The 17,182-nt window shown below is 35.9% G+C and overlaps 2 protein-coding genes across 9 annotated transcripts in view; one reads left to right on the top strand and one right to left on the bottom strand.

The window, feature by feature from the left end:
- DZIP3 (DAZ interacting zinc finger protein 3) overlaps positions 1–2,148 on the bottom strand; it is a 129,892-nt gene extending 127,744 nt beyond the window's left edge. For 7 of the 8 annotated variants that reach the window (XM_027514206.1, XM_027514570.1, XM_027514137.1 and 4 more), the window contains exon 1: positions 1,988–2,148. The gene's annotated coding sequence lies outside the window, so the exon portion shown is untranslated. The other variant, XM_027514449.1, reaches the window with a different exon arrangement.
- A 64-nt stretch (positions 2,149–2,212) lies between these two features.
- The window catches only part of CIP2A (cell proliferation regulating inhibitor of protein phosphatase 2A), a 29,033-nt gene continuing 14,063 nt past the window's right edge, over positions 2,213–17,182 (top strand). The window contains exons 1-11 of the mRNA XM_027514986.1: positions 2,213–2,579; positions 4,361–4,508; positions 5,594–5,706; positions 6,885–6,979; positions 8,232–8,328; positions 9,470–9,592; positions 9,739–9,884; positions 10,258–10,333; positions 13,379–13,597; positions 15,004–15,163; positions 16,400–16,541. Coding sequence (XP_027370787.1) covers positions 2,478–2,579; positions 4,361–4,508; positions 5,594–5,706; positions 6,885–6,979; positions 8,232–8,328; positions 9,470–9,592; positions 9,739–9,884; positions 10,258–10,333; positions 13,379–13,597; positions 15,004–15,163; positions 16,400–16,541 — 1,421 coding nt within the window. The 5' untranslated portion in view covers positions 2,213–2,477. The remainder of the gene's footprint in view (positions 2,580–4,360; positions 4,509–5,593; positions 5,707–6,884; positions 6,980–8,231; positions 8,329–9,469; positions 9,593–9,738; positions 9,885–10,257; positions 10,334–13,378; positions 13,598–15,003; positions 15,164–16,399; positions 16,542–17,182) is intronic.

Below are 17,182 nucleotides of genomic sequence, written 5' to 3'. Positions count from 1 at the left end.
TAAATTTGTCACCTTTTTGCTAACTCCACTTCAATTATCTCAGCCATCCTTTGGAAAGACTCCAGTAAAATAAATATTCTCCCTACTTCTGGGCTTATCTTCCTCAGAGTGTCAGAGTAATCTATCTAAAACACAAACCTAACTATCAGGACCCAGTTTGAAACCAGAGATCACCACTTAATTCAAGATAGAGTCCCAGCTCAAAGGCTAGTACAGCCTTCAGTCATCTGGACCCAGCTCCATTTCCTCCTCCTCCTTTTCCCCTTTTGGGTCTTAAAAATGTGGCTCTGTTTCTCATATTGGGATACACGAGATGTCAGACCTTTTCACAGCTCAATTTTTGGTGAGGATTTTCTTAGAAAGATGTTATTTTACATTAAAATAAATATGGAGATGCAAAATGTGTGCGACTGCTCAAGTTAAAATGCAAGATTTCAAAGGATAGCACTTTTAGCACACAGCTTTGACCCTTTCCCTCAGATCTAAATGGGGACAATCGTGAGGTACTTCTCATTGTGAATGAAAAGTCTAATGCTGTCAAACTGTTATCACCTGTATTGCCAAGGACCTAAGATGTAACTGACACTTGCTGAGAACATAACTATGCCAGACAACTGTTCGTCATTGGTTAGCTCATTTTATAACCTGACATGACTTCATCTCTACTACTCTCTCTCACCCTCGCTTTCTACTCCAGCCATAGCAAGGTCCTTGCTGTTCTTTATATTATCAGGCTCCATTTCAAAGCTTTCCCCCTTGCTATTCTATCTAGAAATGTTTCCCCTTAGAAAGCACAGGTCTTTTTCGACTCTTCAAGTATTTTTCAAATCATGCTTTCTCTATCCTGACCTCCCATTTCTCTTTTTTAAACCATTACTCTAGAGGAGTAATTCTCTTTTTCTCCATCTCCCTTTCCTTACTGTGCTTATTATTTACTTTTTTTTCCCCTATCAGAATGTAATGGTAGGATTTTTGTTTCATGACAATAGGATTTTTACTTTGTTCACTGAATCTAGTGCTTAGACCAATGCCTAGCATGCTGTAGGCTCCAGCTATTTATTCAATGAGCAATCGTATGAAATAGATGCTACTGTTACTCAGATTTTACTTCAAGATGAGATCGAAACAGTGAGAATTTGTCTACGGTCACAAAAAGGTAGACCTAGGATTTGTAAGCGAACAGCCTGGCTCCGCTCCTTACCATAATCGCATTATGCCTCTAATTGGTGAATTTTGTACCTACTATTATCCTCTACATTTAATTCCTTCCCAGCAGGGTCCCTAACTAGCAGGATTAGCCCACTTTATACACTCGATAATTGTTTACAGAATGAATAAATGCATAAACACATTAATTACCCAATGATTTATGCCTCAATTTTTTTTACCTTTCAGAATTAAACTGCTTTTTAATATAAAAATAATTCGTCTTTAAAAATGTAGTGACGCAAAATAGGCTTTTTTGAATTGACAAAACATAATTTCTGACAGATGGTTTAATAAAAAGGATGTGTACCCAGTTCTTAACATTTTCTCTAAACTGGCTTTTAAAGCTTCATTCAACAATACCGTACAATAAGCAAAAAAGCTCCAGAACCACTCTGACTCATTTCATGATATTCACATGCATAATACTATTTCTGAACAAAAACCGCGAACAGTGCCATTCCCTTAGACACCAAGATTTATAAATCCACCACGCCAAATAAAAGCAGACACCTTCACTTACAAAACTGACGCTAATAAGAACAGCCTTCGGAGCAACACCTGGCACAGGAGTCACCTGGGCCAGCTTTCTCAAATAAATTGACAGCGACTATCGTAAGCGCATGACTAACTTGCCACCGAATCCGAACGGCCATAGGTTTACTCAGAAACCAACATTCCTCAGTAGAAGCGGTGGACAAACAAGCGATTTTAAAAACAGGCCTCTCCCGGGCCGCCTCAAAATCTAGAACCCAAGATTCTCCTCCTCAGAGCTCCTCACCGTGTCTAGACTAGGGGAAAGCGACCATTTCTCAGGAAGAAGATGACGCACAAAGAAACAACTGGCCACCCACGGTGAAGGCCAAGGAAGCAAATGCAAAGAGGGCCCACAGACGAACAGGGACCCCATGCTACCCCACCGCCCCCTACGCCAGTGGAGCCGCAACTGACTTCTCGCGAGATTTCTCAGCTTCACGGGATCTCGAACTAAAACCTCGCGGCTTTTCAGATCGGGGGGTCTGAAAGGACAACTACTAGCCCGCCTTACGGACTCACACTGGGCCTCGACATCCCCCACCTCCACCACTCCATCCCAGCCCTCCCTTTCCTTCGTAGGGTGCCATCCTCAAGTTGCCAAGGGACTTCCGGAGCTCAACCGGAATCGGAAGCTTCTGGGAGCGAGGGGGTGGAGAAGAAAAATCAAAAAAAGCGCGGTAAAAGCTGGAGGACGGTGGTGGTACCCGCTCCAAGCGGCCCTGCGGCGGGTCCGGATGGACTCCACTGCCTGCTTGAAGTCTTTGCTTCTGAGCATCAGTCAGTATAAAGCCGTTAAGTCCGAGGCGAACACCGCTCAGCTTTTGCGGCACTTAGAGGTAAGTAAGGGGCTCCGGGGATGGCGGACGAGACGGACTTCCCTGTAGCCTTCGTTCACTTGGTGGCCGAGACTGTAGCGGTCTCAGCTTCGAAAACAAAGGGCAACTCCTCGCTCCCACCGCTGTCTTTTTGTATTGGTATAGAAAGCGAGAGATTGTCACCTTTGAATTCCCACCCAACCCCAGGCCTCTCCGCGTTCAGCTGACTGCAGTGAGGAAAGAGTACTGAAAGCCCTAGGAAGCGGGAGGGTGAGACAAAAGGTGGGGGAATTTCAGCGTATTTGGAGTTGGTAGAGGAAAGAGCTCCGAGCTGTATCTTTTCCTTTGCTGCTTATTTTCGTTTTTCCATTGTAACAGGCCTTTTCAGAGGTACAGCAATTCTCAGAGGTGGAGATGCTAGAGAATAAGGATTAAATTTTGATTTATCTCTTGTCCCTTAGGCATTTTGCAATCTGAACCTGTTGCTTATTGCTTTTATTTGAACTCATGTTGATCTCGAGCTTGAAAATTACTCTTTCAATTTACTCTGGATTGAGGACCAATCTTCTTTACTAGTAATCATAATCCTTTTTTCTTTACCAAAATGTATTGCTCACAGTTTTTCAGTCCTAAAATGCTGAATTGTTGTCACTTTTTCCGTTACTTCCCAATGATTTGCCTCTAGAGTGTGCTTATTTTGTGTTAAAAGATGTAACCACAGCTTTCTGTGATCCTGTTTGTTTTTAGACTCTTAAACTCCGGCTGTCATTTCTTATACTTTAATGGAATTCCAATTAATATTGACATCAGTTTAATAAAAAGTAATTAAGCTCAAAGTTACTCTTAATTCTGTGTTGCAGCTTCTCAACATAGAATTGAACATAATTTTAAAATATATCCTATTTGTTATATTAATCCTATGATAAAAGGCTAAATTTGCAAAGATTAGAAACTGCTACGAAGAAGGCTATTGTGAATGGCCCAGCAACATCAGCCTTTGCTCTAACTGGTGTACACTCAAGGTTACTTGTGTAACCTTGAGAACTCTCAAGGTTCTCTGGTGCTCCTCTTCTTACTACTTGAGCTGCCTGTCTCCTAAGAATACTTGTTTTCTTTAAGAATTAAGTTAAGAATTTTAGATTGTAATCTGAAACATTGTTTATTTTTGAGAATAAACAGGTATGTTATGAATCTGAGCTGAGTGTTATCAACAATTGAAAGAGACTTCAAAGAAATTTGAGGCTTAGAGATTGACTTCTATGTACTCTGTTCTCAGACTTTTCAAGAGGTTTACCAAAAACACTTCTATCATTTAGTTGAAATATAACACACGTGCATTGCATGAAGTGCATTAATGTTAAATGAAGAGCTTGGTAGTTTTATTTATTTTTAAACCAAAGTGTACTCTCAAGTAGCTACGACCTGTTATCATGAGGTAGAACATTTCCAGCACCACATAAGTTGTCCCTTACATGGATTGTTCAGATGTCCCTTGTCCAGATAAGTGGATTCATGTGTACTTTTTATAATGCCCTATAGGATAGTGTAACAGGCAAACCTAACCTAATTAGTGGAAGAGAATTAGAGAAAGCTTAGTAGAGGAAACAAAACCAGACTGGAATAATTACATTAGTTAGTGAGTGAAGGGATAGGTGATCTTCCATGTAGAGGGAACAGCGTGTATGAATTTTCTAAATTGGAAAAGTGTGGCAGTGCCACTTTGGAAAAACTGGGTTATATGTAAGATGGAGAAGTGAAAATTGCCATTTCTTAACTAACACGTTTTAATGACTGTTTTCTAGGTAATTTCTGGACAGAAGCTCACTCGATTATTTACATCAAATCAGATACTACCAAGTGAATGCTTAAGTTGCCTTGTAGAACTACTTGAAGACCCAAACATAAGTGCCACACTGATCTTAAGTATCATCAGTTTGCTATCTCAACTAGGTAATGTATTTAGTTTCTCTTTTATTTTTTAGAAGATGCATGAATTTAGTATTTTCTTAAAGGGCAGGTTCCATTACAGAATCTTTTGGAGGATGATTCACATTTGAAAGATGTCTTAGAAAAAAAATATTTCTTTGCTGCAGGACCTCTTTGAACTATCTTGTTGTGGATCTCCTGTAAAGGGAATATTATACGCATCCTTTTTTAAGATTATTGAAACAGAATCTGAAGCATATCAAGGGTTCAGTGGTCTACAGAAAAGAATGTACCTTGGGAAATGTACATTTCCCTGCTGCTGCTGCTAAGTTGCTTCAGTTGTGTGTGACTCTGTGCGACCCCATAGATGGCAGCCCATCAGGCTCCCTGGTCCCTGGGATTCTCCAGGCAAGAACACTGGAGTGGGTTGCCATTTCCTTCTCCAGTGAATGAAAGTGAAAAGTGAAAGTGAAGTTGCTCAGTCGTGTCCGACTCTTAGCGACCCCATGGACCGCAGCCTACCAGGCTCCTCCGTCCATGGGATTTTCCAGGCAAGAGTACTGGAGTGGGGTGCCATTGCCTTCAAATTTAAAAAAATACATGTACAAATGTCAGTATGAACAGTATTGGAAAATCATAACTAGTGATCAAAATATCATCCTTTTTTTGATAGACTATACTAAACCTAGAGCTAAAAGCTAAAAATGCAAGTGTTGCTTTTTCTGTTTTTCCCTGCCTTGTCTTAGTTTTTAGATTTTAATTCACTGGTTACTTTTTTTCCTGATTTGTGTTTGGGGGTACAAGGGAGATATTTCTGTGTGTGGTTATAAAATTAGTACATGCTTATTTAAAAAAAAAAACTGATACAGAAGTGGTAACAGATCATTTCAAATAGACCATAAAAATGTTCAATATCTGTGTTGTCCAGTATAGTAGCCACCATGGTTGAAATTCTGAATTGGGAGGTATTTGTAAATAACATAGCCACATCATATTTTATATTTTTATATAATGGTAAATTTAATATGAAGTAAGTTTTAAATTATTTGTCTTTCATCCATTAAGGCCATATATAAAGATGATTTACTTCGTGTCATTTTAACTTACAGCTGTAGACAATGAAACTAGAGACTGTCTTCAAAATACATACAACCTAAATAGTGTGCTGGCAGGAGTGGTTTGTCGGAGCAGTACTTGCCACAATGATTCAGTGTTTTTGCAGGTATACACACCTACTTTCCACTTCATGCTTATTCTTCCTTATTTTCAAATCAGAATTGATAGTATCTATTATGAAGTGCTGACATACAGTGTACTGCGTGCTGGCATTAATACTGCATAGTTAGGCACAGTTCTCACCATCATTAAATTTAAAAACTGGTTATTCACATGTACTACCACTTAAGAGATTCTAAAGAAGAAAATTTACATCTAGCACTATTATTGAAGGAAAATTCACATAACTATTTTGACAGATTTATAAACATAGATGTCAACATTTTGAGGTGTAAGCTGTTCATTTTAAAATTTTAATTTAAAGTTAGTGTCTCTGATGTATAGAACAGTCTTATGGACTCTGTGGGAGAGGGAGAGGGTGGGAAGATTTGGGAGAATGGCATTGAAACATGTAAAATATCATGTATGAAACGAGATGCCAGTCCAGGTTCAATGCACGATACTGGATGCTTGGGGCTGGTGCACTGGGACGACCCAGAGGGATGGTATGAGGAGGGAGGAGGGTTCAGGATGGGGAACACATGTATACCTGTGGTGAATTCATTTTGATATTTGGCAAAACTAATACAATTATGTAAAGTTTAAAAATAAAATAAAATTAATTTAAAAAATTAAAAAAATAAATAAATAAAGTTAGTATCTAGGCTCATACTGTTGAGGAAACATTCTATAAAAATTAAAGCTATATAGATTTAGTCTTCTTTAACATAGGCTCAATGCTCTTATACCCATATTTCTCTGAACCTAAAATGCCGTCAGTTGTAAGAAAGAAAAACATTGTAAATTAAACTGACATGCAATTTTAAAGATGATAAAATATGAATAATATATATCTTAGAATTGATAGAATATATTCTCAACTTGCATATAAGTTTAAGATGATTAAGTAAACCAGGTTGCTGACACAATGCTGTGTTTGAGATAGAATGTATAGAAATGTGTGAATCAGGAGGTGAACTTTTAAAGTCTCATTAATTGTGTATGTTTAAGTAAAATCTCATTACTTGCATGTGAAAATAGAACCTTTCTAAGATATGGAAAGAGTTTTACTCTAAATGCCTCCTAAAATGCTTACATGCTCAGAATATGTGTAGGAGTTCATTTTTGTGATCATGCAAATATATTTTTATGTGTTTATATTCATTGCTATTTTCTTATTCTCAGTGCATTCAGCTTCTGCAGAGGTTAACATACAACATCAAAATTTTGCATTCTGGTGCCAATATAGATGAATTAATTACATTCCTGATAGATCATATGTGAGTATGCAACCACACATGTAACCAAATAATCTACTGGTTTATGTTTTTTTTTTAATGTAGAAGAAGTGTTGATTCCATTATAAGCACTTACACAATTAGTCATAGAGAGTAACAGGCCTGCTGGTGAAACAAGTCACCTAAAATAGAGGTGGTCTCAAACTAGTGGTCAAGGACTAACCCCTTTAAAAAAACAACAACAACAACTCTTATCCAGGATTAATTTAATTTTAAAAACTAATATAAGCTATCAATTGACTCTTTTCAATTTAACTAAACAGTCTACCTAAACAACCAGGTAAAGACATACATCTGTACAACTTGTAGTCCCAAGTTTTCTTTTTAAAACCATTTCACAGACAGGAAAAAAATAATATGAAACCATTCAAGAAATACAATGACAAGCAAAAATACATAGGGAAAGAGGAACACATTGAACACATTGAGCTTCCCTGGTAGCTCAGTTGGTAAAGAATCCACCTCAATGCAGGAGACCCTGGTTCGTTTACTGGGTTGGGAAGATCCACTGGAGAAAGGATAGACCACCCACTCCAGTATTCTTGGACTTCCCTTGTGGCTCAGCTGGTAAAGAATCCACCTGCAATGTGGGAGACCTGGGTTCAATCCCTGAGTTGGCAAGATCCCCTGGAGAAGGGAAAGGCCACCCACTCCAGTATTCTGGCCTGGAGAATTCCATAAACTGTATAGTCCATAGGGTCACAAAGAGTTGGACGAAACTGAGCAACTTTCACTTTCAGGAACACATTGTGTTGACTTACTGGTTTATTTTTAACTAAAATATGTAATAATTCAATTTTTCTTAAATAATTTTTTCCCTAATTTTTAAACTGAGATAATGACTCCTGTTTATTCATTGGATGATTTCAAGGATCAAATGGTGTTTTTGATCAGTTTTTATAACAGAAACTTATGAATTGATTGAGACAGAAAAACTTATTGAAACTGAAAATTATGTTTTTATTTAATCTTCTTGAAGGAATATACTGATGAGATAGCATATGATTGCTCTGATAATTATTTCTATATTTTTATGCTAAATTGAGTAGGATCATTGACTTTCAAAACATGAAATAAATGATCAGTACTATTCAAAACTTGGCAGTCTTCACATGTTAATCAGATTTTTCTTTTTGCTTATGAAAAGGAAGGAATTTAAATGTGTAAATGACTGTTTTTGAGTAATTTAGAAGGAACTTAATATTTTTATCTTTTATTATTTTTCTTAAAACAGTCAGTCTTCTGAAGATGAGTTGACAATGCCTTGTCTAGGATTATTGGCAAATCTTTGCCGGCACAATCTTTCTGTTCAAACGCACATAAAGACTTTGGTAAGAAGTTTATAAAATGTTTCTTTTATTTTGTGGTAGGCTCACCTTTTTCTTTAAAAAGAAATTTAACAAGAATTTGTGTTGTCTAGCTGACTTATCAAAGTTAACAAAGCATCAGATTGACGTAAATAACTTGAAGTACTCTAGCCTTCATATATGTTTAATTAAGACGAGTTAATACAAATGTTAATTTATATACTAGAAATTTTTCTTCTGTAGCATCTCATTATTTGTTGTGTTGAATAATATAAGAAATGCTGAGTTTTGTGCTAATAGAGAGGAGACATGCCATTGGCAGTTGCATTTACCTCAGTCTTGTATTTCTACACAATCAATTACAACTTTCTCAAAAAGATTTATAAGTGCCTAGCACCATTACCCGGAGAAGGCAATGGCACCTCACTCCAGTACTCTTGGCTGGAAAATCCCATGGGCGGAGGAGCCTGGTAGGCTACAGTCCATGGGGTTGCTAAGAGTTGGACACAACTGAGCGACTTCACTTTCACTTTTCACTGTCATGAATTGAGGAAGGAAATGGCAACCCACTCCAGTGTTCTTGCCTGGAGAATCCCAGGGACGGGAGAGCCTGGTGGGCTGCTGTCTATGGGATCGCACAGAGTCGGACACAACTGAAGTGGCTTTAGCAGTAGCAGTAGCATCATTACCAGTACTTGTGAGAAGTGAAGGAACTCAAATGAGGTTTATCTGAACCACTGTTAGAAATATATTAAATCAGGAAAGTTCATTGATTCTTTAGTTTCTTTATGAACAGTTCCCTTGCTGTACAATATTCAGTATTGTTTAGTTTTAAATTTAACAGTATCTCATTTGTTCATGTGCTGGATTTTTCTGGCCTCATCCTGTTTTGTTGGTGGAGGTTATTTTGAGCCATGAAACTGTTTGAGAAAGGTAAACATTTGCTCATAAACTCAAACTACAGACTGCTGTTTACTCAGATTGTACCTGTTCATACTACTGTAAGCAATTTGTGAAAGTACCACTTACACCTTGAATGATCTCTAAGTTGATAATAATATTTAAAAAAGTTTACCTATTCTGTGCAAGACAAACTTTCTAAAACAAAATGTAAGGCTCATAATTTTTTCATTCTAATCTATTTTTAAATTTTTTTCTTCCTCAGAATAATGTGAAATCTTTTTATCGAACTCTCATAAGCTTCTTGGCCCATAGTAGTTTAACTGTGGTTGTGTTTGCACTTTCAATATTATCCAGTTTGACATTAAACGAAGAGGTTGGGGAAAAGGTAAAAATTTTTTTGCAATTTATGAAACTAATTCTAAAGTTTATATTCTCTGATAATTTAAAAGTTGTTGAGACTCTGAGTTTTAGTGTGGTGTCAACGTAAACTTTTTTTTTTGTATAATATCCTTTTCCTGATTTGTTTTTAAGCTGTTCCATGCACGAAATATTCATCAGACATTTCAGCTAATATTTAATATTCTCATAAATGGGGATGGCACACTGACCAGAAAGTATTCAGTTGATCTACTGGTGGATCTTCTTAAGAATCCTAAAATTGCTGATTATCTTACCAGGTATGGCTATCTGACTAACTTAGGACGTTTTTTAAACCAAAATGTATTTGTAATAAAACTGCCTTTTTACACTTAGTAAACTTGGACTCTACTTACTTACAATAGACTAAAATCAGAATGTTTTCATGTGCTTTATGTTCCTGTTCTTTTTGTTTTTCTGACTTGAAATATGAAAGTATAACAAGGGTATGTGTGTATTTTTTACTTTGTCTTAGGTAAATAAGGTTGTACCATTCTCCACAATATACATATCTTGATTAATCTTTGCAAAACCAGTTTTACCTCTGAACAGTATGATTATCTTACATAAAAATCCTTTTAATGTATCAGTTTCATACTTATCATTTGATGTGTGTTTTTATTTTAAACCTAGGTATGAGCACTTTTCTTCATGTCTTAATCAAGTATTAGGTCTTCTTAATGGAAAGGATCCTAATTCTTCTTCAAAGGTATATATAGCTTTTTGTTTTTAAAGTTTTTAAAAACTACAATATGCAGAAAAATGTAAGTGCACAGATCTCTGAATCTTTGCAAAATGAACACAGCCATGTAACCAAGATCTCAAGCAGGAAACTAGATATTACCAATATTTAGAACCCTCCTTGAATCCTCATAAACTGGCATAATCCTTTTAGGAAACTGTTTTCACGGTGCCTGTCGAACACATGTAAACCCTATGACACAGATTCCACTCCCATCTACATAGTTGAGAGATATGTCAGTAAGCTCACAAAAGACGTAGAAAGTGTTAAATGGAAAGTGAAAGTTTAAAACTTATACTATTTACTGATTTTTTTAAATGCAGATCCTAGGGTAAACCCAACAAAACATGTACAAGGCCTCTACTCTGAGATTACAAAACATTAATAGAAAAAACCTAAGTAAACACAGATATAGCAAGTTCATAGATTGAACGAGTTTACCGTATTAGGTCAGTCAGAATTATAGCAAGCTTTAGGTTTTTTTTGTTTTTGGTGTATATGGAAATTGGGAAGCTGATTATAAACACTATATGGATATGCAAGGGTCTAAAAATAGCCATGACTATTCTGAAAAAAGTGAACAAAGCTAGAGGGCTTATAGTACCAGATATTGAAGTGTAATGCAAAGCTCCAGTAGTTAAAATAGTGCAGTATTGTCATAAGGATAAACAGCTAGCTCAGTGGAACAGAGTACAGTACAGAACAAACCCACAGAATATAGCCTCCTGATTGATAACAGTACACTCTTAAAATTATGATCATTGCAGTAAATGATACTGGTCAATTGGATATCCATATGGGGAAAAGCTGAATTTTAACCCTTACCTCACACCAGATGAAAAAATCAGTCTTATAAAGATTGTAGCTCTCAATGTGGAAGAAGAATAGTGAACTTTAAGAAGAAACACCTAGCAGAATATCTGTGTAGCCTTGGGATGAAGATTTTCTTAAACAGAAAACAAAACCATGAACTATGTAGGAAAAAATGTTGGTAAGTTAGATTACGTTAAAATTAAGAGCTTTTCTGTTCATGAGAGGCCACTAATAATTTAAAGAGTGAAAAAGTTGCTCAGCTTTATTAATCTTCAGGGAAATGCCAATTTAAATGGTAATACAATACCATTACACACCCGCAAGATGGTTAAAATTTAAAATACGGATACTATCAAACATAGATAATGTAAAGAACGTTGAAATACTCATGGGCTGAAAATTGGTAAAAGCTTTTATGAAAACTGGTATTATCTACTAACATAGGATACATGTATAAACTCTGACCCAGCAATTCCACTCTTTTATTTACCTCAGAGTTGAATACATGTGTTCACCATGTACAAAACGCAGCAGTGTTGTTAACAATAGCCAGGAATTGTAAACAACCTAAATGCCAACAACAGTGGAATGGGCAAATAAACTGTGGTATGTTGATACACTGAAATACTATACAACAATGAGAATGTATGAGGTGAAGCTGCATGTGAAAATATAAGTGAATCTCACTAACATAATGCTAAGTTAAAACAGATGTGAAAGTGTACACTGTAAGATTGTATTGGTATATAAAGTTCCATGTGAGTTTTTTATATAAAATGGCAAGCTGATTGAAAATTTTATATGGAAATGCAAAGATCCAAGAATAGCTAAGGTAAAATTAATGTCTGGTGTCAAAAATCTGATGTCAAAGTAGTGATTGAGGCATTGTCTGGAAGGGGACTCAAGGGAATTCAGGAGTTTTGATGGAATTCTCATGATCTAGTTGCTAGTTATTCAGGTAATTCACTTTGGGGAGAACATCTAGCTTTGCATTAGCTATTGATGTTTTTATTTCCCTCTATGTTACACTTATAGAGAAATTGTAAATGAGAGTATTTGCTTCTATGTGCAGTACATAATCTCTGGTAAGGTAAATAAGAAACTGGTGATAGTGTCTGTTGCTTCCAGGGAATGTTAGGTAGAGGTCAGGTCAGTACCGACTTTGGAACCAAGTGAATGTATTATCTATTCAAAAACAAGTACTACAATTTGTATTTAAAAGAAAGTAAGTCAGAGTTTATCATTTGTAACATAGTAAATGCTAATGAGTTGAATTCTATTAAAATCAGACACTGTCAGGTTGATTAAAACACAAACCCCAATTGTATGTCATTTACAAGGAACAGATAAAGGTGGAAATAAGCACACAAAGAGATACCAAACTTTTTTTTTTACTAATAAGTTGGTAGTATGTTAAATAAGGTAGAATTTAACTTAATAGCTAATAAACAAGTTGATGTGGAATGCTATGTTATGGCATAAGGCTTAGTTATGAAGCACAAAAGAAATGTGGTAGACCAGGGAAGCAGGCTGAGGGGCGTATTGCCAGCATTATGTAAACTGTGGAAATAGCCATCCTTTAAGTTTTAAAGCTTTGGGATGCCATTTTTAAATATTATCCTAAAGTACACTTTATAGCAGTTCATAACTCTTGCCTGGAAAATCCCAGGGATGGAGGAGCCTGGTGGGCTGCAGTCCATGGGGTCACTAAGAGTCGGATGCGACTGAGCGACTTCACTTTCACTTTTCACTTTCATGCCTTGGAGAAGGAAATGGCAACCCACTCCAGCATTCTTGCCTGGAGAATCCCAGGGACGGCGGAGCCTGGTGGGCTGCCGTCTATGGGGTTGCACAGAGTTGGACATGACTGAAGCGACTAGCAGCAGCAACATGAGACACATGTTTGTGCTGAAGAAAAATTAAGTACTATGGAAGGTATATAACATTAGTTGAAGTTGCCCTTCTTCAGTTCCCATAGTCCTCTTAACTGAAGTAACTACCATTAACAAGTTTATTTGTAACCTTCTGGAACCTAATGACACGTTTTGAGAAATAATACTCTGAGAAAAATGGGAAGCAACTTTTAATTTTTATTTTATTTTATTTAAAAGTAAATATCATTTCCAACTTCATCTTTTGGTTACTTTGTGCATTGAAGTCTAATGAAATAGACCTTAATGAAGACTTTATATTGCACAGGTTTTAGAATTACTTCTTGCCTTCTGTTCAGTGACTCAGCTGCGCCACGTGCTCACACAGATGATATTTGAGCAAACTCCATCTGGCAGCACCGTTCTGGGAACCCGTTCTAAGTGTTTAGAACCTACTGTAGCTCTACTTCGTTGGTCAAGCCAACCTTTGGATGGATCAGAAAACTGTCCTATTTTAGCGCTGGAGTTGTTCAAGGAAATATTTGAGGTACTAGAGTGACTAACAAATTGACTTTTCCACTCTTATGATTCTCAGTAGACAGTTTTCTAAAATGTTTATGTTTATAATAAATTTCCAATTGTTCATACCCTTTAGGAACTTAGCAATTACTGAACTCCCTGCCTCTAGTAGTAAATCCCTAGTTACTGAATTTCGTTTTTCTGGCCAAGTCCCCAAAATTAGTGAGACTCCTGTGTTTTCACTAAATAACTTACATATACTCCTTTCAGAATAATAAGTAAAGGTATGACTAAGATTTGTATGGTTTGTGGTGTATGACTGTACTTGGCAATAGTTATATTCTGTCTCTCTATCTCAGTAGATACTGTCTGCTGTTTTTATTGAGTGGATATATAGTAACATTGAATTAAGTCAGTCAAATGGAGTGGAACATGTCAGGTATTTAAGGATATAAACAAAAATCCTTTACTGGGAATTCCCTTAAAGTATACTGGGTTAGGGCTCTGCTCTTCTTCTGCAGGGGGCATGGGTTGAATCTGGGATCCAGAAACTGATCTCACATACCATGCAGTGCAGGCTGAAAAAAAGCCCTTTTCACAGAGGCCATTAAATTCTGTTATCTAGGTCATTATGTTTTCTCTACTGTTACCCTATTTTTATACCCATTCTGTCTATACCAGCATTTTCCTAGAATGTTTACCCTCTCATGACTGTCATGACTAGATCCTATGCACAAACCAAAATGTGTATGAGTGATTAAATATATTTGTTAAGGATTATCCACAAATTATTCTTTATGTTTCATGTTGATCTTGACTTAACAATCAGTTTTAGCTTTGAAAAAGCCCTGTGAGATTCCTGATGGGAATTATTTGTGGTTGTAAAGTGTTAATACCAGTGTCTCTTGTTATTATAATTGCATTTAGCATCTTAACGATATTTGTTTTCAGTACATACTTAGAATAATTTTTAAGTCACAGAGTCCACTTTAAAAAGTCTTGTTTGAGACTGGTCCATTTGATAAAAAAGTCATCATAGCCCTCAAAACTGGATGAAAGTGTAGATTTTAAATAGGAGACACAGGTCAAGAATATCTGAAGTAATTACAAATGACCCTTGAACAGCATAGGTTTGAACTACTTGGGTCCACTTATATGTAGATTTTTTTTCCAATAGTAAATACTACAGTACTACACAGTCTGCAAGGTTAGGTGAATCCGTAGATACAGAATCACAGATACAGGAGGCCAGGGCCAATTAGATTATACTCAGATTTCAGCTGCATGGTGAGGTTGGCACCCCTAACCTTCACATTGTTCAAGGACCATCTGTATAAGAAATATAAAGAGTGTTGCAGTTCAGTGATGACTGTGCCTTCTGTATTCTCTTTTTTTTTTTTTTTTTTTAATCTTTGGTGGTGGTGAATTCTCCAGGATGTCATAGATACTGCTAACTGTTCCTCAGCTGACCGTTTTGTGACTCTTCTGCTGCCTACAATCCTTGATCAGCTTCAGTTCACAGAACAAAATCTAGACGAAGCCTTAATAAGGAAAAAATGTGCAAGAATGGTCAAGGCCATTGAAGTTTTGTTAAATATCCTTCAGTTTAACCATGGAAACTAACTGCTTATATTTTTTAGAATTTATTTTCTGCATTTTTACTGTCTTTATGTCTTTCTTTATAATTTTACACCTCTCATGCTTGAATCTGTACAGAATTACTGAACTCAAGTTTAAATTAAAGAACTGATACTCACGGAAGAGTCTCTTAGAAAAAGTTACCTAGACTTTTTTCCCATGTTTTTCTGTATAAAACTTTCAGACATTTTTAGAAATGCTTTTTAAGTTTGGTTTGTACGTTTTTTATCATAATTTGAGGTTAGTAGATACATAAATAACTACCCTGATATTCTCTTTTCATGCTGATTGCTGCCCCTGGATGATGTATGTTGTGATGGACTATATCAGAGAAGAAAAATACATTGGGAGTTATTATTGTAGCTTAGTTTTTCAGCCTGTCAATAAAGATGACATCACACTTACTTATAAAAAAGATAACCTTGTATTTCAGAGCAACAAGAATGTAGTCAATTTTGTCCTGCCCTATAGCAAACTCAACATCTTTTTAATTTCTTCTCTGAACTGCTCCTCCTTAATTTTCTTCTTTCTTGATGGCAGTGATTCTCAATTCTGGCTATGTATTAAAATCATCTGGAGAACATTTAAAAATACTGATGCTTGACTCCTACTTTCAGAGACTAAATAATGTGGAACCTTGGGATGTGAAGGCATATTTGTGACTGTTTAAACTATCCAGGTGATTCTAACATGCAGCCAAAGTTGAAAACCACTGCTGTAAAGGCAGGATTATTTTGCTTGACCTTGAGGTACTCTCTAAAATATTTAGGCCTCCTCTCATTGAATAGTACCAAACTTAACCCCTTTTTAATAATAGATATTTAAATTAACTTACAGAGAAATGAGAAAAAAACAAATGAGAAAATAACTTCCTTTATTTCAACAAGTATTTATTGACCCATTGTGAAACCTGTTAATAAAAACTAACATCCAGTGAAAAGCAGATCCTTTCTCTGTTTTACTTTTGAGTCAGAAACTTTGGTGGCAGTCCCATCTCTTGCCACTTGTCAGTCATTTAAACGGCTCTGAGCTCCTAAATTCCTAATCTGTCATTGAGCTAATGTAGCAATAATTACACCAGATTGCAGTGACAAGAATAATTTGTTTGAAATCATCCTAAATGCTGTAAAGTGCTATACAAATATAAGGGGTTTTTTTTGAGAATTTTTTGTTTTTCTTAACAAAACTTAACCTCTGTGTGGAGATGACACTCTAAAAATGCATGTTGCAAAAGTTCTCACTACTATCAAGTGTACCACTCTGATAGAACAACAGTTTACATATGGCAAGATTGATATGGGCTTTGGAACAAAGGTAGCAGATTCTGAATTATGGTGAGTATATGAAATACAAATGGCAAAATGGTAAGTCCAAACTTAATAAAAATCAAAAGATGTAGTAATTCTCATTCGTTTTAGAGGATCATCCTTGGGTATGTTCTGTTAACTCAAGATATAGAAGAAAATTAAAAATATATTCATAATGAATTTTTTTTTAATTTAAGTCATAGATTACGTGCTTCTGAACAGAGATATTAATATCTGTTATTTGTTTTTCATTGTTTAGGTTTGTTTGTCTTGTTTTAATTTATTGTGATTATCTACGAGTCTTTTATGCTTCAGTGCATTTTTTTCCCCTAGAGTTCCTTCCTGACTTTGACTCAGTAATTATTTTATATTTAATTTTATATTTTGAAATGACAAAGCATGAAAAAAACATTTTTATTTCAAAGAGGCCAATCACTGCTGAAAGTTTCTAGTAATAAAGACAACTCTTCTTTAGCATGTTAAGGCTTACAGTTAAATGTGGATTTTCACTGATAGTAATGAGATTATTTTATCCCTGTCCTCCCCTATGAATTAAGTTCATCTAACAAGTGTTTGTTGAGGACCCACTGAATGCTAAACACTATAATTTGTTCCAATTTTCATAAATGTCATAATTGTCAGTGATTGTAGTCCTCAAGAATAACAAT

This window comes from Bos indicus x Bos taurus, chromosome 1, assembly GCF_003369695.1.
Source record: "Bos indicus x Bos taurus breed Angus x Brahman F1 hybrid chromosome 1, Bos_hybrid_MaternalHap_v2.0, whole genome shotgun sequence".
Taxonomy (NCBI): domain Eukaryota; kingdom Metazoa; phylum Chordata; class Mammalia; order Artiodactyla; family Bovidae; genus Bos; species Bos indicus x Bos taurus.
This window is presented reverse-complemented; position numbering and strand designations above follow the sequence as displayed.